We start from the raw sequence: 24,053 nt of genomic DNA, 5'->3' as shown, positions 1-24,053 counted from the left end.
AGAGAGAGAGAGAGAGAGAGAGAGAGAGAGAGAGAGAGAGAGAGAGAGAGGAAGGAGATAGGCTGACGGACGGAGAGACAGGTGGGGGGCGGGAGGGGGGAAGAGGGCGAGAGAGCGAGAGAAGGAAAGTCGTGGGTAAAATCTATCTCCTGGCGGAGAGAAGTCCTGGAACGGCGCCAAGGAAAAGCGGGCGGACGTTAGTCATCCCGCAGGAGTCGTCTCGCGGCGAACTCAAGTAGGAAGAAGCGCGCGAGGAGCGGCAAAGGCGAGGCTGCGACCGTCGGCGGCTAATAAAAGACAAGCGTAACGTAATTCCACCCGCGCTCCAATAATAGTGCCGTCGTTTAACGGCGCTTCCGTCGTCGGCGCTCCCGTAACCGGCCCCCGGGACTATTCTCATCGCCGAAATGCGCTCGCGCGAGCACGCCCGCGAGCGCGGATTATTCGGGAATCCGGCGAGCCGCGCGAGCCGGAGAGGAAAAGCGGAAAACTCCCGGAAAAGGCCCGAAGGACGGCGCGGCGAACCGTCGGGGGGGATTCGTACGAAGAAGCCGGTTTCGTCGAAGCCTCTTTTCTCCCTTCCGCCGGTTGGAAGTTTCACTTTTATTTTAGTTTCTAGTCGAAAAGGCGGGAAGAGAAGCATCGGAAAGACAACCGCGCGCGTCGTCTGCCCTTTGTTTCCCGATCTCTCGTTAATTCTCTTCGACACTCTTCCGCGACTTTTGCGATTCTTCTCCCGCGAAACTCGAGAAAGCAGGAGCGATCGCGAAGCGGAATTTCGTGAAAGACGCTCGGCTGGCGCTTCCGCCGAGCCGGTGCCCGGCGTTTCTACGAAGCGACGCGCAGCTCGCAGCTCGACCTGCCTCGGACAACTTCCAATCATTATCATCAACGACCGGCAATTCGTAGTCAAACAAGGCATAGGCCACCTGTACATATTTAAGCTACGGCGCTAATAAATGCCCAAGTTAGTGGTCGGCTCGCGGAGAGTCAGCCCGGCCTCTTAGTCTTTGCTCGAGATAGGTCGGTATCATCCACTTAGGCAACACCGAGCACCACTGGTGTGAACACAGGTGTTTAGCGTCGTCCTGTACGCGCCGGCGGCCGGCGCGACGAGGGACGGGACGAGCGGGAGAGAAGGTGGGAATAGAGGGAAGAGTTATCGGGCGCGAGAAAACGAACGAACGAACGAACGAACGAACGAACGAACGAACGAACGAACGAACGAACGAACGGACGAACGAACGAGCGACGTGTGTAAATTTCGCGATAAACGGACCCCGGGAAAAGGCTCGGGACGGCCGATAGCGAAATAATTGTTTTTCTGCATCAACGTGAAAGTCAGCGCGCGAGATGATAAAACACGTCTAATAAGCCGCACGCAGCGCGAAGGCAGGCGCATTATCGCGTGCGCGGCGATCGAATCGATCCGCCGCGGCGCGGCGGCAATAAACTCGTTATCCCATTACAGTTAAGGGTAAAGGTAAACGTAATAAAGATAAAGCAACAACGGAACGCGCGACGATGTGAAAATGCGACGCAAGGAGGGAGGAGGGGGCACACGCGAAGATCGATAGAATTTCGTCGACGGCCGCGAATCTCCTCGCGTCCTCGCGTGTTTCTTCGGCTTCTAACCTGCTTCAGCCCGTTTTCGATGTTAGTTCATAAGCGGATACATCCGTTTCTTTTCGCGCGGTTTTCGTTGAGAAAACGCGGGTTTTTATGGGTGACGGATCGAATCGAAAGAGTCAGGCGTTCCGATCGCGCGTCTGAGAATCTAAAGAAAGAAAAGCAAAAAGATTCGATGATATGAACTTTTTATAGTCTGTGAAATGTTTAGCGATGCAAATGGCTTAATTTAATGGCGAAGCTCGCGCGGCATCCGTGGCGCGTGCGCGCGCGACTCGTTTCCCTCGAAAGTTCGCCGCAGATCCAGCTTCGATAATGTTGCTGAGCTGGCGAGCGCGCGTATAATGCAATTCACTCGTGCCGTAAAAATGGATTTACGTCGTTCATAAAGTGCGACGAATACCGCGTGGCTTTGAGATAGTGTCGTGCGGACTCGTGTGTGTGTGTGTGTGTGTGTGTGAGAGAGAGAGAGAGAGAGAGAGAGAGAGAGAGAGAGAGAGAGAGAGAGAGAGAGAGAGGCTCTCGAATCGTATTCATCTTCGCGCGGTGCGACTCAAAAGGAGGATTCACGCGCCGGCGGATAAGTCGGAAGGGAGGAAGACGGATCGAAAAAGTTGCGCGTCGAATAAATTAAGCGAACGCGCGATTTGTCACTTTGACCGCGAGAGAGTTGAGCGCGGCGCGCGCGCGCGCGCGGATAAATTCCCAAGCAGCGCGTTTTACTCGCCGGGCCTACTCTCTCGAGGAGCAAATTCACTCGCGGCTGCTTTATAAATCGCGACTGAATGCTACGCGAATAGCAATTACCGCTGTATAAAGGGACTAGCGGATAGGCGCGAATCTGTCGTGCATATCGGCGCAGCGCTTTCGAGAAGCCGGATAATATTCCCCGCCGCGTAACTATATTCTCCGCCGGAATGCGCATTAAAGTTTCCCAGCGCAAAAAGCGCGTCGCTTCTTCCGACGCCTCGACGACACGCTTCCTCTTTCCCTATTTCTCTCTCTCTCTCTCTCTCTCTCCCTCCCTCCCTCCCTCTTTCCTCAAATCGTCGAGCGTTTAAGCGCGAAATCCGTCGAAAAGTCCGATAGCCGTCTCGATAGCCGCTAACGCTCGCGGGAGATAAACTGATAAGATGAAAATGTCAAATTCCACGCGCCTGTCCCAGCCCCGCATGAATATGCAAAGACGTCAGCGCCTAATGGCTCGAGCGGTGGAATTCCTGAAAACGACCGTGCGAGATTCCCGTCCTTCCTCCCGCGAGAGGTCCCCTCGGCCGCGGATAGTACGAACGCGTTCTATTTTCGCGGCTGCGCGCGCGCGCGCGCGCGAACGTTCGGCGGAACGTCGATACGCGGATCGAGTGATACGCGCGCCGTGGGCAGGCAGGAACGAGGCGGGGGGCTTAAACGGACTAGGAATAGAAGGCGCGCGCGCGTTGGCAGGCCCCGACGGGGCTGGAATTATTGGAATTATTTCGCTGGAGATACTTGAAAGTCCGGCCTTTTGTGGGTCAGCCGTGCGCACTGCACGCTTGTTACGCATGCTTACTCGCGTTAAACGGCTACCGAAAACCTCGGTTTCGTTTAATAATGAGTTGACGCAACTCCCGTGGAGCGAGTGGCCGCGCATGCACGTGGGATACTCTCCTCCCTCTCTCTCTCTCTCTCTCTCTCTCTCTCTTTCTCTCTCTCTCTTTTCCTTGTTCTCTCCCGGAGCGGAGAGGCTCACGGTAGAGGAAGTGCGCGCGGCCGACGGCGGCCGTACTTAATTTATTTCCAAATATCCCGCATTACTATATGTACAAAAGTCGCCGGCTGTGTCCGTAATTAAGATAAACGTCCGAAACTTTCCCCGTTTTAACGATCCCGACGGTCCCCGGAATTCAGAATTCGAGTTGCCGAGACGATCCTACGGGACGTCTCGATGCTATCGAGGAGCGGGTTTATATCGAGATATTTTAATTAGACACCGCGATGTGTCTCGTAATCGAACTATTCGTATGGGATCGAGGGGAGGGGGTATCACCAGTATCACACTTCCTGCCGTTTCGATCGCGACCACAAGATGACACTTGCCGGGCTCAAGTCGCTTGAATCAGGTCACGAGGTCGAAGGAAATCGGCTTTCTTCCGGTCACGCTGATCGGTCGGGCACGATTAACGATTTATATATCCGCCGACGTAGCGCGTTTCACGAATATTCGCACGATACTCGAAAAGGTGAGAGTGAGTGAGTGAGTGAGTGAGTGAGTGAGTGAGTGAGTCCCTCCCTCTTTCTCCTCCGATCGTTCGAAGAAGCCGCGAAGCCGCGGTGTTTCGCGTCGCGCGGGCATTTCGCGAGGAGAACACCCGTGTCCGAGGACGAGGAAGGGCGAGCGCGGCCGGGGGCGTAAAGCAAAATAATTGTAGGATGTATTGAAACTAACGGGCGGGGTGGTGCGCGTAAAGCAGCGAGAAAGGAGAAGAGAGAGAAACGCGCGAGGACGAGCGCGCGCGCGGAGGGGGAGGCGCGCGTTTCAAGGGATACAAGTAATACGTATGAAGCGCCGGGGCTTAATCAAGGGAAATTTTCGCTTCTCCCGCGGTAATCGCGACACACATCGGACCGCCCAGAAATTCAATTACGCGACGCGCGATTGCGTCCTTCATCACGCGCGCGCGGTATTCGCAAGATTTCACTATCGGCGCCGCCGACGCCGCCGCCAATGCGCCGGGTTCTCGCTAATAAGTCCACACGGAGTTATCGATCCGTGCGGGAGAACACTCACGAGTCTCCTGAATTAGCATGTGATTCTGCCCGAAAAAAAAAAAAAAGAAGAAGAGGGAAACGACGGGAGGAGAGAAAAAGAGAAAGAAAGCAGAGCGTAACCCAAAATTCACACGCCCGCTCTCGTCCTTTTTTTTTCTTTTTTCCTCGCCCCCCCCGCCCGCCCGCCCACCTTCTTTCTTTCACTCTCTATCACTCGGTCTCCTCGTCCCTTCTCCTCTCGTCTTTTTCCCGCGCCTGGGTCGCGGCCGATCGACGAGTCGCTCCCCGCCCGTTGATCTCTCGGTCGCGAATCGCAATTATCGCATACCCGGATCATTATGGAATTTATCAGTGAGAACACGCCCTACCGGCGAGCGTTACGTAACGGCGCTGCAGCGCGAGGCCGCTTTAAGCAGCCCGTTGCGTCGTGCGTCACACACGTGCACGCACGTGTCGCTCTCTCGCTCGCTCGCTCGCTGCGCCGCGCCACCCACGGCTCTCTTTCGAGGTTCTGCATTTCCTCACAGGCAACCTGCGCAACTTGGCTTTTCGCGGTTCCCCGCCTTCTCTCTCTCTCTCTCTCTCTCTCTCTCTCTCTCTCTCTCTGTCTCTGTCCTCCTCGCTCTTCGACAGCCGGGAGGAACGGGAGATTCGCGATTTCGCAGAGTCCCGCGCGTAATTAGCGGAACTCATCGGCCGAGAGGCATGATCATCCCCCGTTGGAGGACGTTGAGGTCGACGCGCGGCCGAGGCGCGCCGAATAAATCAGCGGACGGTTACACTCGAGAGCGGCGACCCCACGCGTCGTTATTCAGCGAGAATAATCCTGAAAAAACGCCGCTGCAAAAAGGGACGGAAAAAATTGGTCCCGGGGCCTCGGGAGCTGCCTCGCATGCTCTCGATGAACGTTCGTGACCAAAAAAGAACCCGGAGATTAATCGACGCGCCGTTAGAGGGACAGGGGAGGAGGTGGGGGAGGGTCTCGAGGTCCTTTTTGTTTAATCCGTATTGAGAACGCGAGAGAGCTCTCAATGCCGGGCTTCGTCATTAATACGTGAATTCTACGGCGAGCGTTACGTGGGCAGAGAACAAGAGAGAGGGGACGTAGGGAGAGAGAAAAGGAGAGAGCGAAGATAACAAATGCCTCGCGTTTAAGAGCGTGACGTCTCGCGGAATTGATATCGCGAATTAATTAATATCGACGTGCCATTAACCGTAGGTCCGCGACGCGCTCTCTTGGCGAACCTCGCCGGCCCCCGTCGTCCTTGGCGCAACATTGTAGCGCAAATATATCAGCGCGTTCCAGAAAGTCCGGGAGAGGGAGGGGCGGACGGAGAGAGAGAGAGAGAGAGAGAGAGAGAGAGAGAGAGAGAGAGAGAGAGAGAGAGAGGGGGGAGGAGGAAGAGAGGAAAATAAGACGCTTTTTTAAATTATTTCTATACACGGCGCATTCATCTCGCGGCCTTAACTGCTGAAATCGGGGCTACAAGTTAAATGAGACAAGAGTACAGCCTGGCGCGCGATTTAACTTCCCCGTGAAAAATGTGAACGCTGACTGCGCGCGCGCGCGTCGTGCCGTCTAAATTATTGCAGAAAGTTACGAGAGACAGAGTAGTAGAGAGACACGCACTTTCATCCTTCCGGCTCGCTCACAGAGAGAGAGAGAGAGAGAGAGAGAGAGAGAGAGAGAGAGAGAGAGAGAGAGAGAGAGAGAGAGAGAGAGAGAGAGAGACGTCCCTCGAAAATACACCCAAAATGGGTGACACGCGGCTTTCCATAAATATCAGAGCTGAAGTGACGCCAGGAGCGATCGCGAGCAGACCGAGGCTCCGGCGATTTGTCCGCGGGAAGCGGGGAGACTGACAAATTACGCACGACACCTGCTGGCCTCTCGTTGAAACTGGGTCGCGTTTTACCGCGTTGTTTTCCCCTACACGGCGCTAACGGAGATAACAGCGGCCGACCCGAGTGACAATCGTCTTCGACGAGTGGACGATTAAGCCGAGGCACGAGAGCGAATTGTCTCTCGCGGCGAAAAAGTCTCGCGGCGAACGAGCGCCCGGGGCGATAAAGGCCTCTCGATGTCGCCGATAATGAGATATAGTAACGCGAATGAAGTGCTGCTTACAAGCGCGATATTGTGCCGGGGAAGCGCGGGAGAGACAAAATCGCGATCTCCGCGCGGCGGGCTATCGTTGCCGATACGACAGATACATCGCCGTGTATCGCGGCAGTGATATCGGTTGGTCCGCGATCCAACGCTCGATAGTCTACTTACTTTATCGCGCCGTATCCGCGGCACCGCGGGCGCCATCGCCTCGCGATTTCGTTGCGTGCTATTGCGACACGCGAGCTCAAATTGTTTACGATCCGCCGAGCAAGGAGCGCGCGGAGCCGCGAGGAGGAGCGAGATAAAGGGGAATTTTTCTGAAAATCGTTCCGCGCCTTCTCGGCGCATCTCTTCTCTCCTCCCCCTTCCCTCTTCTCTCTCTCTCTCTCTCTCTCTCTCTCTCTCTCTCTCTCTCTCTTTGCATTTTGTTTTCCTTTTCGTGCTTCTTGCGCTAACAGGCCGGCGACGCTTTCCACTGCGATTACCGGCATGATTGTCGAGTTGACGATAACGTTGGAAGATTTCTGACTGCTATACACTGATTACCTCATATTGACGGTATCGCTTGAACAGCATCTCGTCTAACTGAGATGTTCTGTCAGACGTAAGGATACTATTCAGAGACAAAACGAGATTGATTTAGTCGCAGTCTAACAATGGTATAAGAAAAGAGACTAACGACATTTGTATATTCAAAGACTTTCTTATGATTTGGTCTTATATTAAACCCAGCTTAAATTTAAACTACCTGTAGAAGTAGTCTAAGGGAGGTTTAACCTTTCAACTATCGCAGGCGTATACAAGGTGGCTCATTGAATTCATTTATCCACTCCAATATCTGGAAAAGTATAAAAGCTACGGACAAACGTTTCAGATAAAAATTGTTTGGTTTGAAGGGGGACATTTGACAGCGATATCATTCTGATTACAAGTAGCGCCATTTTCGAGATATTCACCGATCATCACTTTTTTTTTCCAAATGGAAGCTCCTTTTTAGCATATCAAGCAACTTTTTATTATATCAACTTTCTCGGCCAATTAATTCGGACGACTCTCGTCCGAAACACTTTTTTGTTTGCCTGATATTTTTCGAGATATTTAAGGAAAACTACTTTCCCTGTGGTAACTTTATCAATATTTAACTTATGATATCTTGATAATTATTATATACTGTTACAATAGTGCCCTAACTTTTCTTAACTTGTTGATCTTTGGAAACTTTAAAATCATCACGGTTTTACACGTTATTTCTGAACAGCACCCCTTAAGGGGTTTCAAATCCTTAAAGTAATGATCAAACTTTTTTCTCTCTCTCTCTCTCTCTCTTTCGCGCGCGCGCGCGCGCGCGTATTTCCTGTCCGGAAAACGATCTCCCAACGGGCAGAAGCGAAACGTAACACTCTCGTCGGCCGTGTAAGTTTGAGCTTATCGATGCGCGGCGCCCGCTGTTCTCCGTTTTCATCGCGGCCATCTCTCCACCCGCCCGATTCTCCCGCTCGACGAGACAGAGAAGCGAGAGCGAGTTATCGTCTCAGTTTCGCGCGTTGCTTGCCGTTCGACTTCGCGCCTGTCGAACGAAGGAAACCGCGCGAACAATGAGCCCGGTTGCTCCTCCGCGGCAGCGGTTGATGACGCAACGAAGAATGCCGTCTAGCCCGGATGTATCGCGAGCATATTCCCGCCAGGGAGCAGGGGCGGCATCGCGTCTATTACTCCGGCCTCCCGCTCGGAACCGCTCGATGTTTAGCTAAACTGCCGTCGCGACGGCGGCGATGCACGAGCCAGCAGAGCGCGACACCACTGACAGCCGAAGCCGAAGTCTCTCGGAGGAGGAAAGAGCCGTCGTCGGGGCGGCTGGGCCGTGAGCTACCGCCCGGAGGGTTGGAATGGCGGCAACACTTGGCAAGGATTCAAACGGTGATTGCGAGGCCCTGTCTCAGCGAAGCGCACTCGGAATATTTCCGCGAGCCCCGTCGCTCTGGATCCTTTATTCCTCCTTCGGCTCCGAGCGTGTCCAGTCTCGTGCTCTCTTTCTCACCAGTCCTCCCTCCTCGGCTCGCCCGTTCTTTCACGGCTCGCCCGGGGAGGCTGGAGGAAAGCCGCGCGCGCGCGCGGGGGTGGCTGAGTGCATTGCCGTTCCGGCGGGACGGAACGGTGAAATATTTGGCGGCGATTTGTATCGCCAACGAGCGAGCGAGTGTGCGAGTCGCACCCTGCGGGGGGTACGTCGGGGGGGAGGGGGGGTTGGCAGGCGGGCCCTTGCGCATTTGGTTATTGCTGGAAGGGACGTTGAAGGATTCACGAGTATCTGGAAGATCGAAGAGACCGCGCGCGGAATTTCCCGTGAAAGCGTTCTGCAATCGCCGGGACGAAACGCGAGAGACGCGGAGACGGCAGCGAGAAGAGGGTGCGGTGATGAAGAGACGGGTACAGGGAAATAGCGAGCGTGCGTGCTTTGAAGAAAGAAATAATAATAACCGAGTTGAGATCAAATTAGATAAGCGAGCAACGCGAAAGCGTCGACGGGCCTGCGGCCCGAAAATTCGAGTCGGGGTGAGAATTGAAGCGGATTCGTGTTTCTCCCCTCTCCTCCCCCCCCCTCCCGCGCCGATTTTCATCAATAGCTCGCGGTTTCACCCGCATCGTTCGCGAGCTTAATCATTAATTCACGAACGGTTATTATATTCTCCCGATTGGAATTGTCTTTTCGAACAGGATGTAAGGGATATACACACGCGCGCACATACACATGCAAGCGAAAGCCATCGTCTCGTGGTGGTGGTGGTGGTGGTGGTGGTGGTGGTGGTGGTACGAAAGTTCTCTACGCCGACGAGTTTCAGGCGAGGTATATCGTTGTGTTCTTTTTTCTTCTTCTTCTTTTTCTTCTTTTCGCGAAGAAGACGACCTAAACTATACCTGTTTAATTACTTCGGAACTTGGTGCGTTCCGAAGATCCCCGGCGGCTGCGGCGCGGCGGCGGTATCTTCTCCTCGGACGAAGTAGAAGTATGATCGAAATTTGTTTCGCGCGCGCCCGGCCGAGATCGAGGCAGAATGAAAAGGAGAAAGAGAAAGAGAGAGAGAGAGAGAGAGAGGGAGAGACCGGTGAGTGCGGGAAGCGGGACGGCGAGAGATGGAAAAGGAGCGTGAAAGGATCACTGGGCGTGTCCAGACAGATCGAGTCGAAAACCCGCTGCTTTATTAAGGCGGCGGGGTCAATGGTGGTACAGCGGCCGCGATAAAGACACGACATTCCCTTTACTACTCGCGTCTTAAGCCCCCGCCGCGAGACGGGGAATTAATTAAATGGCGATTGGAATTGTCGGAAAATCTGCGACACGTGCGTCGCACTCTGAAAATCATTCCTCGCGCGTTCCCACAGCGCCGGACAACGCCGGAATAAATCGCGCGAACAGAGTTCCGCGCGATTGCTGCGGGAAAAATTCATTCGGGAGGAGCGAAGAATTGCTCCTCCGCTAACTGACTGATTTAAGGAGGGAATTACTTGCGGAGCAGGCCGTTTTCAGGGCTATTTTTACGAATTTTTTTTCACACAGAAACGGTAAGATCAATGGATTCGAAGTTTTCACAGTGTATTCATTAATGTGTACAAAGTATAAAATAAATTTTATTGAATCACAAGAACCGATCCAATTTGTAATTATAGATAAAAATGCAGTCATCCGTTTGCGAGCTCTATGCTTGCTGTCGACATAATTCCGGCCTCTCGCTACTCTGAAGTCAAAAAATGAGAAAGATTTCTAAAATATACGGTTGCCATTATAGCCAGTACTAAAATGAAAACAATGAAGCCAAGTTTGAAAAAAGAATGACTGTACAAAAAAAGTATCGAAAATAAGATTTTTTCAACTTGTAATTATGTTTAAAAAAATGAATAAAATCAAACATAACTGTGTTCGAGGTAGGAGCGACAACTACATGTCTACTATATATTGTGTAAAAATTTCAAGTTATTCGGTTCAGTAATTTTTGCGTAATCGTGTTGACAGTTTAAGAAAATGCTGTTTCCAGACAAACGAGTTTAAAGTTTTATGTATACTTTCCATATAGATAGTAACACATTTATTTTATACTTTGAACATTAACCAATACACTGTGAAAATTTCAAGTCCATTGATCCTACCGTTTCTGTTGAAAAAATTCGTAAAAATAGCCTTGAAAACGTCCTGCTCCGCATGTGATTTCTCCCTTAACTGGGGACTGGGAGGGTCAGATTGCTGAAAAATCGTGCTTGTTTTTGGCAATATTTTGCGATGAACTGAATAAATGTGCAAGAATGAAAATTTTAGGTATATTTATACAACATGTGAAGAGTAGAAAAATTTTGTTTATTAACAAATACTCATATAAATGTACGATATATATAGCTGAAATATACTCTCCTTTTTTTTTCAAGTTGTCGTTTTTGCAGTAAAATCTCGGTTCTCGGTGGTCCGATCAGAGCGAATTTTAGCTAGAAATCTTAAGGAGGCTTATCATTATCCGGTGAAGCACTATAAAAAAAATCGAACAAAATTAACAAAATGGCAGCTATTATTAGGAAAAAATTCAAAATTTTCAGTTCTTTTACAATAAAAAAATTAATATCTCAAAATGAAATATTTTGACGGAGTTGTCCATGGTTCACCTGAGAGCCAGATGAACAAACATTATTGCTTTAAAATTTCAAATCGATACCAAGCTCAGATTCGGAGAAATCACTGCAAAAAGTTGAACGATAAAGTTTCGAAAGAAACGCGTTTAAAATTTAAGTGGACGTATATTTATATGAATATCTGTTAATAAACAAAATTTTTCCGCTCTTCATATGTTATATAAATATATCAGAAATTTTCATTCTTGCACATTTATTCAGTCCGCCACAAAATATTAGCAAAAAGCAAGCACGATTTTTCAGTAATCTGACCCTGCAGCAGTCCCCTTAAGTAACCCGTCGGTGAAATTACACCGGATTAACAAATGATACACGCGGCTCATTGTGCGATTGTTTCTTTCACGAATACTTCGCAGCAGTCGTTCGAGAAAGTCAGTCCGAGGAGCGACGGACTTCAGAGTTACGCGCAAGTACGCGCTGAACCGGCCGAATTGGCGAAGGGGATAAACCGCGAAGAAATACCGCGAAACAAAGGCCACGCAGGTCGGAACGGACGTCAGGCATTACAGAGACTAAATCGCGGGCGGCGCTTTATCAGCGCGAACACGGCTCGTCTGTCCGTCTCCCCCTGCCCCGATCCCTTCGCCGCATCGCTCGCCACTAATCAAATATCGCGATCTACATAATTTGTTTAGGAACAGCCATAAATCATTGGCCGCGCGAGTAGCTTATCTCGAGTGCTGATTCAGTGAAATTAGTATTACCGCGAGGGCCGGCCGGCCGGCCGCTCTCTCTCTCTCTCTCTCTCTCTCCCTCTCTCTCTCTCTCTCTCTCTCTCTCTCTTTCTTTCTCCCGTTACTCGCGTGCGCGCCGAGCGGAAAAGAAATTCCGCATCTCCCGAGCGCCGCGCGCGCGCGCGGTCGGCATAACTCAACGAGTGCGATTCGCCGGGCTGCCCGAGCTGCGCGCTAACCGAGCAACGTCGAAGACCGTCCTCGAGACATTTTCTCGAGCGCCAATTATCGGAACGAGACACTTCCCGTGGGCGACCGCGTTGCACCGCGTTGCGCGCGACGTGTACATCTAGCGCGTCCGGGCGAGGAGTTTCTCCGGGGTGCAGCGTGATTTACGACGAGAGGATCGTCGCGCAAAATCGCCGGCTGACGGCCGGGCCGGTAATCAGAGACGCGGAGGCGATTAACACCGGGGGAACGTCATCTTCGTGACCCGCGAGATCGCACGACCGATATCGTTTGACCGTCGACGTTCCGCGAAGAACTTTTCCTAGGAAACTCGATAAGAAACTCTGAACGGGACCGTCCTCGCGCAGCGGTTCACCTGTCACGAGACCTTGACTTTCGCAACAAGTTCGTCCGTTCTCGAATTTCTCGCGAGGTATAATTACAGCCGAGAGGGAGACAGAGAGACTGAGAGAGAGAGAGAGAGAGAGAGAGAGAGAGAAAGAGAAAGAGAGAGAGAGAGAGGGCCGCGCATTATAGAACCGTGGCTTGAAGCACACGCGCTCTCACTGCTTCACCCTTCAGACTAAGCCGATCGTTATTACCGCGACGCATGCAAGAGTTCTCTGCGAAATATTACCCCATTACGATATCTTTTCTAGAATTGCCGTCGATTTGCCTCGGAAATTGCATTACACGCTCTCTTTCTCTCTCTCACTCTCTCTCTCTCTCTCTCTCTCTCTCTCTCTCTCTCTCTCTCAGACGAGCGCGCGGTGAAATATCTCCCGGCGATAATTAGCCACGCAGTTTTTCAACGGGGCAAAATGAGCCACCGGCGAGTTCGTCGAGGGCGGAGCGGGGGAGGAAGGGAAATTATACGTGACCGGAAGCGGGCGACACTTGGAGAACTCGGCTATCCTCCGGCGCGCGGCCGCCGAAATTCGTGTCACGCGACGTATCAGCGGTTAAGCCCGCAATTTTTATGCTCGTCGCAAAACGCCGTCGCCGCCGCCGCGTTTCGCGACGGGGCGAAACGCCGCGCCGTGCCGTCATCGGCCGAGAGACGCACGTGATTCACGTACGCGACGACGCGCACATCGTCGCCGTGCGCTCAACGAGCGCCGCGCCGCGCGCTGCCGAATACGAAAAGACACGTCCGTCACATCGTCACATCGTTTCGTCGGCGTCGGCATTGCGTGACGGACGCGAGGCGTACGATGACACGCGTGTGTGCGTGTTGTCCCGGCTTGGTACGGTTTAAATACTCGTTCACGCGAACGTGAATGAAATCTTGTCTTTTTTCTCCTCCTTTCTCTCTCTCTCTCTCTCTCTCTCTCTCTCTCTCTCTCTCTCTCTCTCTCTCTCTTTGCTCTCTGCTTTGCTCTATTTCTCCGTCTCTCCGTCTCTCTCTCTCTCTCTCTCTCTCTCGCTCCCCCGAGCGACAAACTACCGAAGTGACTGGTCTTCCCGAGATCCTTCCCGTATTCCTCCGTCCGAGTAGAAAGCCCTATGGGGAGAATAAAGGTTTCGGCAGATGCGCGAATTGATTTTGCGAGATTTATCGGAACCCGAATGATTAAAGGCGCCGGTGCGGCGACCGACAGAGTTCCTCTTTGCGAGAGCCACGTTGTGAGAGACGGCTAAGTATATGTATATGTTGGACAGGATATTTCCAAACGAGGCTCTATTAAACGTTACGGACACCGTTCGCTCGTTCTCTCTCTCCCTCTCTCTCTCTCTCTCTCTCTCTCTCTCTCTCCCTCTCTCTCTCTCTCTTACTCGCGAACTCTTTCCCGGCCTAAAGCGGCCATAAAGGATCCCAGAAACCCTCCGTTCGTATTTTAAGAATACACAAAGGCGTATCTCGCGTTCGGCAAGATTCTTCCTCTCTTTGTCTGCTCGGCAAGCAAAAGCGCGACGAGAAATTCAGTTTCGCGACTCGTCCTGAGACTTCGTTTCGGCGATGTCGATGTGCGCGCGCGCGTCGTGAATCGCAAAGGCCGACGATTATTTCTCTCGCGCGGCTTTCACCGACAGGAAGGAAGAAACCGAGAGAGAGAGAGAGAGAGAGAGAGAGAGAGAGAGAGAGAGAGAGAGAGAGAGACGCTGGCGCAGCCCTCCGTTGAGCGAGCGGGCATCCTTGTTCGCAAAAAATAACGTAGCCAAAAGATGCATGTTATTACACGCGGGCGGTATTAAAAAAGTTAAGGTGCAAATTGCAAGGCGCGCTGCTCGTAACACTTTAACGCTTGTAATACAATAATGACGGTCACTATCGTAAGGAGAAGGAAAAAGAGCGAGAGAGAGAGAGAGAGAGAGAGAGAGAGAGAGAGAGAGAGGGAGAGAGCGAACTATTAAGGGAACCGGGTTTCGCCGAGAGCTGTGCGCGCATCGACGGATGTCTCGCGCGTTCACGCGTGGCCTAAAAGCCGCGGCCACTTGAGCCCGTCGTTGAAACATCGGCGATCGCGCGATCGGTAACTCCGATCCCCGACGTCCGTCGCTCGAGATAAGCGCGAATTATATTTGCAATCGCGAATCCTCCCCGCCCCCGTCGCGCTCGTTTCGTCGGGCGACGCGCGCGATATTAATTGTCGGCGCGAACGTTACACGCGGAAGCGAGCGGCGGCGGCTGCTCTCGCGGCTGTTTCGCGATTAACACGGTCCTGAAACAAGTCCGATAACGCGCGCAGATCGAGACGGGATAAGTCGAAGCGAGTAAAAGGCCACTTGCGGCTGACTGAGGATTGACGCGACCGCGTCGCCTCCGTGGGAAGAAGTGAAAAATCGCGCTTCTCGATGATAAAAGCTCACACGCGAGCGCGTACACGGAGAAAGAGAGTCCGGTCCGGTGGTGGGAGGGGGGAGGCGGGGAGGAGGGAGAGGCACGCTTATGCAAGAGCGACGCGCAACAATCGGCAACGTGACACGTGAGAAGAAGTGACAGACGGAAGGTTAATTGAACAGTCATTATATTCGCCGCTGCCGAAGTACGGCGAGTAAACAGAGTCCGCGGCGACCGCACGGCCGCGGCCGGTCGGCCGGCCGGCCAAGTGACAGGATAAAGGAAGAAAAGTACGACAGCTGGCGAGAGACGCGCTCTCGCTCCTTTTGCCTGACCTAACCCAACCCGATCAAAAATCATCTGTAAGCTTCGGCGTCTTTTCACGCACGGAGAGAGCGAAGTGCGCCGATCGCAGGAGCAGGAAAAGGTGCGCTCCCGCACGCGCAGCTGCCGCTGGTGGCCATATTGTGAAAGCGTAACAGTTGTCCGAAAAAAGCGTACCTGCCCTGCCCTGGCCCGGCCCGCGGCCTGGCCTGCCCTGGCCTGCCCTAATTGTCCATTGTCGGGCGTCTTGCGTCGCGGACGTGGTATTCACACCGAAAAAGCGAGAGGACGAGTCGATTGTGAGCGCGCACGAGCGGCTTTTCCAAGGACCACCAGCCGGTAGTGGGTGCCGGGCGGCGGGAGGTGAACACAGAGAAGTCAGGCCGGCAGAGGGGGACGCGCGAGGACGAGGATGCGAGCGGATGCGTGCGTGCACCGACCGATCCCGGACGCTCATTGATGGCCGCTCGATCGCCGCGCCGCACCCCGGCCCGTTAATCATAATTAATCAGGCGTGATGGGTACACGCGGTGCTTTCAATTATCGTGACGTATGACGCGGAAAAGAGCCCTCGGTAGCTTGATTAATGACAATTGCGCGACCGGCTCCGACTGGGAAGCTGTGAACGCGGCTTTATAAGCGCCGCGAGTCGCGGTTCCGCGAAAAACGCTGCCGAGGTAACAGGTGGACTCGCAGCGAATTCCGTCGAGAGCCGGGCTCTCTCTCTCTCTCTCCCTCTCTCTCTCGCTCTCGCTCTCGCTCTCGCTCTTTCTCCATCTGTCCTCCACCTCGCGTCGAAATCGCGTCTCGGCAACGGATGTGTGTTTTCAAGACACAGCGCTTCGTTATGCCTCGGTGGATGCAAGCTGGTGAATTTCCAGCTGGGCTTTCGCAAAAATCAGTTGGAGTTGCGACAAACGAAACTCGTAATCTCTTTCTCTCCCTCCCTCTCTCTCTCTCTCTCGGATATCATTCTCGACGAAATGAGAGCATTTTCAAGCCGTGTTATCTACTCGAGCGTTATACATACGTGGTTCAGCTTCAATCTCGTCGCGCAGCGAAAGGTCAGCTAATCTCACCGAGTCAAGTACTTAATAAGAGAAGTTCGCCCACTTGTATGTCCGTGTGTGTGTGTATGTGTGTATGTGCGTGCGTGCGTGCGTCTTAGATATCCTTCGGCATCGATCCTTATCTATATTACGCTGCGTACGGTGAACGCGATCGGCGAGATTTCGCAAGCGACTCTCTCGCGGTCGACCTGCGATTGAAGTTACATCGCATTTACATCCTGCCGCGCGTTGCGCGCTATCGGCCGATTGCTCGAGTGAGATAACGCCGAGAGAGCTATTCGCGATGGATCGCATGCCGTAGTCGGGACAATTTCATACACATTGGAGGCCACATTTCTCCGCTCGGAGAGCGGCCGACGCACTTATCCGCCAATGACGCCGGCCGGAGTGTCGACCGGCTCTCTCGGTCTGTGCAGCAGAAGGAGACGCGAATAAATGAACGACGCGCGTGCGCTCCTCGGCCGAGAAATCCAAGTTTTGGAGTTTGGAAATTGCGACAATTTTACGATGAGATATACTCGACCGAGCATCGAGAGACGAGATTCCTCCGGGATCGAGATTTTTCGCACTTTTTCAACGACGCACGTCCGGTGCGAGTCTTCCTACGGACTTGGTCAATTGAATGCCACCGCGAGGGAGGAAGATGAGGAGAGGATGAAGCACGATAAAAGAGTCGTTTGTTCGAGCATGACCGAGCCAGGATCCGACGAGATATCGCGTCGGATCGTGATCAGATCGCACCGGTTTATAAATTATTATCGCCACTCAGAGCTCGGAGCTGCAGTTTATCGCGGCACTTCACGATCGTCCGAAGTTCCTCGGCAAAGTGATCCGGAAGACGCAAATGTTGACACAAGAAGATCGTCAAATTTGATCGCGGTTAAAACGCACGGAGCACAACTCCGAGGCGAAGTCGAGGGCGCATCGAAAATTCCGAAAATTCGACCAAAAATAGATTCTCGAGGACGGAGCTTCGAGAGCTGCTGTGACGTTTCCCCTCTCCCTCCCGCACCCTCCCCGTTCACCCGCCTGTTTTTCCTCTTTCAAGCGTCATCGACATTAACGTCATTTGCATAATGCGAAATTCACGATGAAGCTCGCGCGCACCTGCCTCGGCCGGCACCGATCGGCAAAACTGCCGCTTTACCTGCAACATCATTGCGCGGCGCGTCGGCCGTTTGATTAATTATTCAATTGCGAGAACAATAGCGCGCGGCATTAGCCAGTTCACAGACTATGCTTATCTATATCAAGGCCGACATGCGGCGCGCTTCGAAGCAATTCGGCAGCCGATTATCGCGGATACCTCGTGAACGAAGAAGGGAAGGCAGGCCGAAATTTTTTTATCGCGTCGAAAAGCCGTGCATCTCTCTCAGGTAGAAAGCGTTTACTAATTAGTAATAAACGGACCTCAAATATTGATCGTTCGACGAGACTGCTATCGAAATGCAAAGTCGATTCAGGTGTGCTAACCCTTCGCTCTTTTTCTCTCTCTCTCTCTCTCTCTCTCTCTTCCCTCTCTCTCTCTCTCTCTCTCTCTCTCTTTCTTCCCCCTCTCTCTCTCTCTCTCTCTTTCTCTCTTTCGGCCGCACTCTCTCCGCCGCGAATCTTATCAATTCGCTCTCGATCTAAACTCACTCGACGTCGCGAACCGTCGCATTTGCACGTGCCTCTCCAAACTTGCACGAATCCGCGCCGCGGATTACAATTGTATGAACGACATTTTTCACGAAGGAGGAATTCTCGACGAGGCAGGAGCGAGCTTCGAGAAACGACTGCAATTGACGCTGAAGAACTCGCTGAAGATCCTCGATAAAAAAGCGATCCTTTCCTTGGGAAGATCTATGTGGTACTCAACTTGGCCGCTAATATACCGCTTAGTAATTATTTAATTTCACTGATATGAGATTTCAGATAATATCTCCGCGCGTAAAATATACCCAGAGATTTTTTTACGGTAGGATTCCCACGAGGCGGAAGGCCCAGGGAGATTTCTCGTTTGACGACACACACACGCACACTCTCTCTCTCTCTCTCTCTCTCTCTCTCTCTCTCTTTCTTTCTCTCTCTCTTTCTCTCTGCGTGGTGATCAATTCAATTTAGATTGTCGCGACGAGATACAGCGTGTATATACGACGAGTTGTGTCGAATGGCGGCTTAATTCATGACGTGTCGCCGAAAGCGGGTCAGAATTTTATCAGTCATCGACGGCGAGAGATAGCAGGGTTTCACAAGTTCCAAGCGTTTTCGAGAGACTTTACGATCGTCGCCTTGAGACTTCGCGCGGCTCGAATCGAGCGGAAAATGCTAATGAATTCAGCGAATTAAATTAACGCCCGTTACGCACCGACCACGTTACGCACGACCGTTTGATTTTATACGACGCCTCCCTTTCTTCCTACGTCAGATATAACGCGCCAAGTGGCATTATATTAATTGCGCAAAAAATTGCGATCGCCTCGGCCGTCGCGATAAACCCGACCGACAGCCGGCCACATGGCGGTACATTTCAACAAATTGCTAGCCGCAATTAACCGCACGGTGCACTCGCAGATGCGGGCGAAATTGCCTTGGCCGCGCGAGTTTTGTCCCCGGTCGGGGATGGCGTTGCGCGACGCGGCGATTCACTCTTCCTCTCGATTGTGATCGTGAAAATCGAACGGACGAACCCCTCTCGAGCCCCCTCTCTGCACCCCGTGGCCCGCATTAACAGTCGTTGCTCAAAACTGACGTCGCCGTGAGAAACTCAAGTTTGTATTCGCAGTTAGACGCAGTTGGAATCCTTCGATCGAGTCGTATTGATTGACACAATGAGAGAAAAATATCCAAAAGCTAGCAAATATTCATCGGAAGGATATTAAATGACATGTCCAAGTAAATGTAAACATTCCGTTTGGTGCGGGCAATTATTTCGGGATGAAATGTCGCCTCATCACGGAAAGGGCTGCAATTCTATAAGAAGATGAATACTTTTTACTTGAAAAAAAAAATTGGAGTAGACAATTATTTCGGAAAGTATCGCCTCATCATGGAAGGAGCAATTCTATGAGAAGATGAATATTTTTTACTTGAAAAAAATCGCCTTAAATTTATCTTTTACTTGAAAAAAAATCGCCTCAGTTCAAAGATACGAAGCATGAATTGATAGAAACAAGTATGTCACTACTGTGCAGCAGACATTCATTCATTCATGTATTTTTAGATATTTGTTCTCTCAGAACGAGTCAAAAACGACTTACGAGAGCGGATCCACGCTAATCGGTACTCCGGAACGTACCTGATGACTTTCCGCCTGTCGTTGGGATGCAAAGTTCGCGCTCTCTCCGGGTCGAGCTGCATCAGTCTCCGATGGAGCTCCTCGTTGCTCAAGTCGCTCGACCTCGCGTCGAACTTGCACTTCTTCTTGGGCGCCACCTCATCGCCGTCGCCGTCGTCGTCCTCGTCGTCGTCATCCTCGTCGTCGTCGTCGTCGTCGTCGTCGTCATCGTCGTCGTCGTCGTCGTCGTCGTCGTCGTCGTCGTTGTTCCGCCGATCGGCCGCGCTGCAGCGATCGTCCGATCTATTCTCGAGCGACGCGCTCGGATTGATCGCGCTTGAGTCGACTCGTGCCGGCGGTTCCTTCGGATACTTCATCAGGATATCCCATAGCAGCGACTCTATGTAATAATTCGTGCCGCCGACGACGATGGGCAGTTTCTTCGTGGCCAGCAGGTTGTTTATCTACATCGATAGAAGGAAGAGGAGAGAACAGTCGAGGCAGAGCGTAGAAACGAGCGGAACCGGGGGACTTGCGCGAGAGACCGTGGCTAATGATCGTATCAAGGTCTTCGCGAGAATCAGGGGCGTTTCGATTGGCCTGGCTTCGTCCAAGATCTTTATTTTACGAAGTCGACTTAGCACGCGCGCGATCCGTTACCGCCGCAGACCGGTCGCGACGCGCACCGTAATAAATCCGACACCGGCGTAATTGTTCAACGACTAACAACGAGCGACGTGCCGGCGTACCGCGAAGGCTGAAAGAGGATTCTTTGCGCGCATAATTTTCTGATTTCTGGATTTCCTTCGTTTTTTCTCCCTTTTCCTTCTTTTTACACCATAGTGTTCCAAAGCGAAGGACTTTTTGCCCGCGCCGCTATTCTCTCCCCCTCGATTGAGTTTTTTCTGGAAAATTTCTCAAGGAATTCTCTCAATGTTCTCGGAATGTTCAGAGGGAGATTACGAACGCGCCGAGAAACGAGTTGTCGCTCGTTAACTCGCGTTTCGGATGCAAAGCGACTTTTCACTTCGCTCTTTCACTTCCCGACTCTCCACCCTACATTTCGCGAGGAAAGCGTCCCGAACAAATTCCAACTATTATTGCATATTCATCTTCGATAATCTCCTCGAGTCGACACGTCAGTAAACCCCGAATTACTCGAGATATCTATATCGAGCCGATAAAATCCGACTCTCACTTTGAGAGTTTCCGAACGACCGCCATTATCGCGGCGTTAATGGCGGCCGATATTAAAGGCCGCTCGTCTACGCGGTCAACGAGCGGCGAAAGAGGCGAGAGACGAGGACGAGAATATGATGAGCGAGGATTACGATCGGTAAGGCCATTTCTCTGAAGTTCAAGACGGTGAAATTGGTTAGCGGATCCACGACGTCCAGCATGTGGTGCGGCGCCATTTGTCTCTCCGCCGGGGTCACCTTCGCGGTGACGATGTCCAGACCCTTGTACACCTGCGAGAAACCGGCAGAGAATCGGCGGTTAATTAAAAGCACGAAATAATGAGAAGCGCGCGCGCGCAGTGAAAGTAGCGAGTAAATAAGGCGGATGAATAGAAAATAATGAAAGATCGAATGATTCCGCTAATTGCGGCCGCTTGTGCCGCTGCTCTCGCTCGCTCGCTCGGGAATCAAAATGCGTCGAATAATGCATAGGCGCGGCCCCCGAGAGAGAGCCACCCGGTCGTGGCGGACCGAGCGGGGTCGTCAACTCGTGGTGGCGGCGGCGTCGTCGTCGTCATCGTCGTCGTCGTCGTCGAGTACGATCGATCGAGAAGAACGGCGGAAGAGAGACACACTCGCCGGCCATCCTCGCCGCTCCCGCAAGTTTCCGTCGACGACTACGCGTCCGATAAATTAATCGCGATTTTTATTCGCTCGCCGCGCCCGGCGACGACGAAAATAGCGTCGCCCCGTGCGCGCGAGCGAGCCCCGCCAGGGTCATTACTTTTCCGCGGGCCATTCGTGTAAACGCTATAATTACACGTCCGCGCGCGTTTTTCCCTCCCCGGCGAGGCGAACAAAACTGTTAAAACCCACCCCGGCATGCGCATGCGGGACGAGCGAGTATAACCGGATATCTTTTTTAGAGATCTCTTTTAAAGGTCGACAGATATTACGAGAGTGCGCTTTCCGAGGTACGCGAGCGGCTCGCCGCGGGATGCTTTAGTAAGCCATACGACCGTAAAGTCTCGGCGGATAAAGTTCATTTTCGGTAACAAGCCGATAATTAGAATCAACAAGCGCTGTCGCCACCCCGGGTATCTGTCAAATTTACATTTAACAGCGGACTCGCGGGCGCCGCATGGCCGGCGGATGCAGCCGACGAAGCAACACGCACGTAACCGCGTACGCACGCACGCACGCACACGTGCGTGCGCGCGAGTGAGCGAGGATTGTGAGTCCCGCGCGCGGGCAGGAAAACGTCGTTCATGTCGATCCGGATCCGGAGGACGAGCTCCGATCCCGATCTGGCACGGCAACTGGATCCTTCAGCGAGAGCCACCTGCGAAATCACGATCGGCCGATTATAAGCGCGACTCGCGCGGAAAGCGGGCCAACACCCTCCGGTTTCTTTATCGGCGCCATTATCAGAAACGACCACGATACTCGCGGGTTACGAGTCGAAGTTTCCGGACGCGGCAGAGTCCACGGCGAAAAGTTGCGAGATGACGGTGACAATTGACGGCTTCATTAATTATTCCTAAAAACTCGAGGTTGCGGCTCTCGCTCCCCTTTTCCCAGATTCAAACGCAAGTTCGCTTCGGAAATTGCCAAAGTTTCCGCGCGGGGGAGGGTAGGTGCGTATAGGTCTCTTAAATCAATTCTTACAAATTTTACAAATTTTACAAAACAGTAGGTTTCAGCTTCTAAAATACAAGTAGCACGTAGGATTGTAAATTCAGGCACTGAAAGTTGATATGTTCCCCCCCCCTTTCTCTCTCTCTCTCTCTCTCTCTCTCTCTCTCTCTCTCTCTCTCTCTCTCTCTCTCTCTCACACTTGCAAAACTCTGTAATCATTTTTATCGTAAACTCTTTCCCTCGTAAGAGAGGAAGAGAGAAGGAGATACCGTCTCGTCTCGAGGCTTAGAGCAGATCGACTCTGAAGCTGGCGGAGAAAGTTCGGGACACCCTGTATTTCCGTACGATCGCCGACGATACGATCGCTCGAAAGTCGAACGCGAGATTCGCGGTGCGAAACGTTGCGAATTAAATTAGCAGTGGATGATTTAGCGCGACGCGTTCGCGGGGTATTTCTGCGCTTATCGGAAATAACGGAAAAATGCGGCGTCTCTCCCTCTCCCTCTCCCTCTCTTTCCCCCAACATTAAACGGAAGTAGATCGCATCAGCGATCAATTGTATCGTTCTCGCCCAGGCTCTCCCAAGAGTTTATACATTCTACCGCAAAATGATCCTCCTCCGCCGCGACTTCCCGCCGCGCTGCGATTCCCCATCGCGGTTTACTTCCCGAGCGGCCGACTCGCGCCGCAGAGAATCTCGAATCGCGCGCACGGCGAGTCCGCGTAACATCCCGCGTTCGTTACGAGATATGTTAATCGGGCAACTTTCCTTTCCGGAACGCGCTAAATCTGTCTTGTCGCGGCCGCTGAGACACGCGCCTGGAATACTCGACGGGGAAAGAAGAAAAAGAAGGAAGGATTAAGGCGAGCGTCTAACCTTCGTTCCACTTCGCTCGTCAGAACGAGCGAGCGAGCGAGCGAGCGAGCGAGCGAGCTTCGATCGGAAAGCATCGATCCCGCAGCGACGGGGCCTTCTTTTTGCACTTTTCCCTCAGGGTTACTCTCGCGCATGAGTAGCTACGACGCGGCGGGATTTAACAGAGCGACATGCGTCAAGCGCGCAAAATTAGCACTAAATCGCAGCGCGCGTGCGCGCGCGCGCGACTGTCTCTCCTCCTCTGACTCTCGTTTTTCTTCTCTTCCGCGCCGGCGAGCGCTCGCCGGCGCGAATCAGGCTGCGTTCAGCGGAAAAGGCTGCTTCGAAAGTCGCGATTGGCACGCGCTCTTCGCCTCGGCTGAATCTCTCTCTGTCACACACTCCGGGGAGATTTGCGAATTTCACAATAGCGTTGCGAAGCAGCTCTCTCCGCTCCGAACACAGCCGCTATCATCCCCGGGGAGCAACGGAGCGGCGACGAATTGGCGCGAGGAGGCTCGAAGAGGCGTGATTGCGCCCGCATGGACGCGCAGGCTGCCTTCAATAATGGACATCGTGCGAAGTATCGATAGTTCTCGGGGACAGCGAGCAGCTGCCCGGCTCGATCTATCTGCGGACTCCAGCTGCCGCTGGAAGTTCCCGCGAGGAGCGCGTGGGTGGCGACTGCAGAAACCGGAGCGATCGGAACCGAAGGCGCGCGTGAGGGCGCTATCAATGAGATTTACGTGTCCCGATTAACGACCGGCAAACTTCCGCGTCGCTTCTCGCGCTCTGCACGATCCTCGTCGCGACGGCGACGGCGACGAGTCGTATCGGCAAGTCCGCCGCGTCAGACGGAAGTATCTGCTTCGCATCCTGGGATTTT

At 52.7% G+C, this 24,053-nt stretch overlaps 1 protein-coding gene across 5 annotated transcripts in view; it reads right to left on the bottom strand.

Moving 5' to 3' along the window:
* LOC105186462 (tRNA dimethylallyltransferase) overlaps positions 1–24,053 on the bottom strand; it is a 101,934-nt gene that overhangs the window by 54,060 nt on the left and 23,821 nt on the right. For all 5 annotated transcript variants that reach the window (XR_003113814.1, XM_025304522.1, XM_025304523.1 and 2 more), the window contains exons 2-3: positions 20,827–20,964; positions 19,517–19,959 (exon numbers count right to left, since the gene is read on the bottom strand). Coding sequence is in view for 4 of the 5 variants with exons in the window: in XM_025304522.1 (XP_025160307.1) it covers positions 19,517–19,959; positions 20,827–20,964 (581 nt within the window). In the remaining variant the exon portion in view is untranslated. The remainder of the gene's footprint in view (positions 1–19,516; positions 19,960–20,826; positions 20,965–24,053) is intronic.

This window comes from Harpegnathos saltator, unplaced genomic scaffold, assembly GCF_003227715.2.
Source record: "Harpegnathos saltator strain DR-91 unplaced genomic scaffold, Hsal_v8.6 scaffold620, whole genome shotgun sequence".
Taxonomy (NCBI): domain Eukaryota; kingdom Metazoa; phylum Arthropoda; class Insecta; order Hymenoptera; family Formicidae; genus Harpegnathos; species Harpegnathos saltator.
The sequence above is the reverse complement of the archived record's forward strand: the minus strand, read 5'-3'. Positions and strand labels throughout refer to the sequence as shown.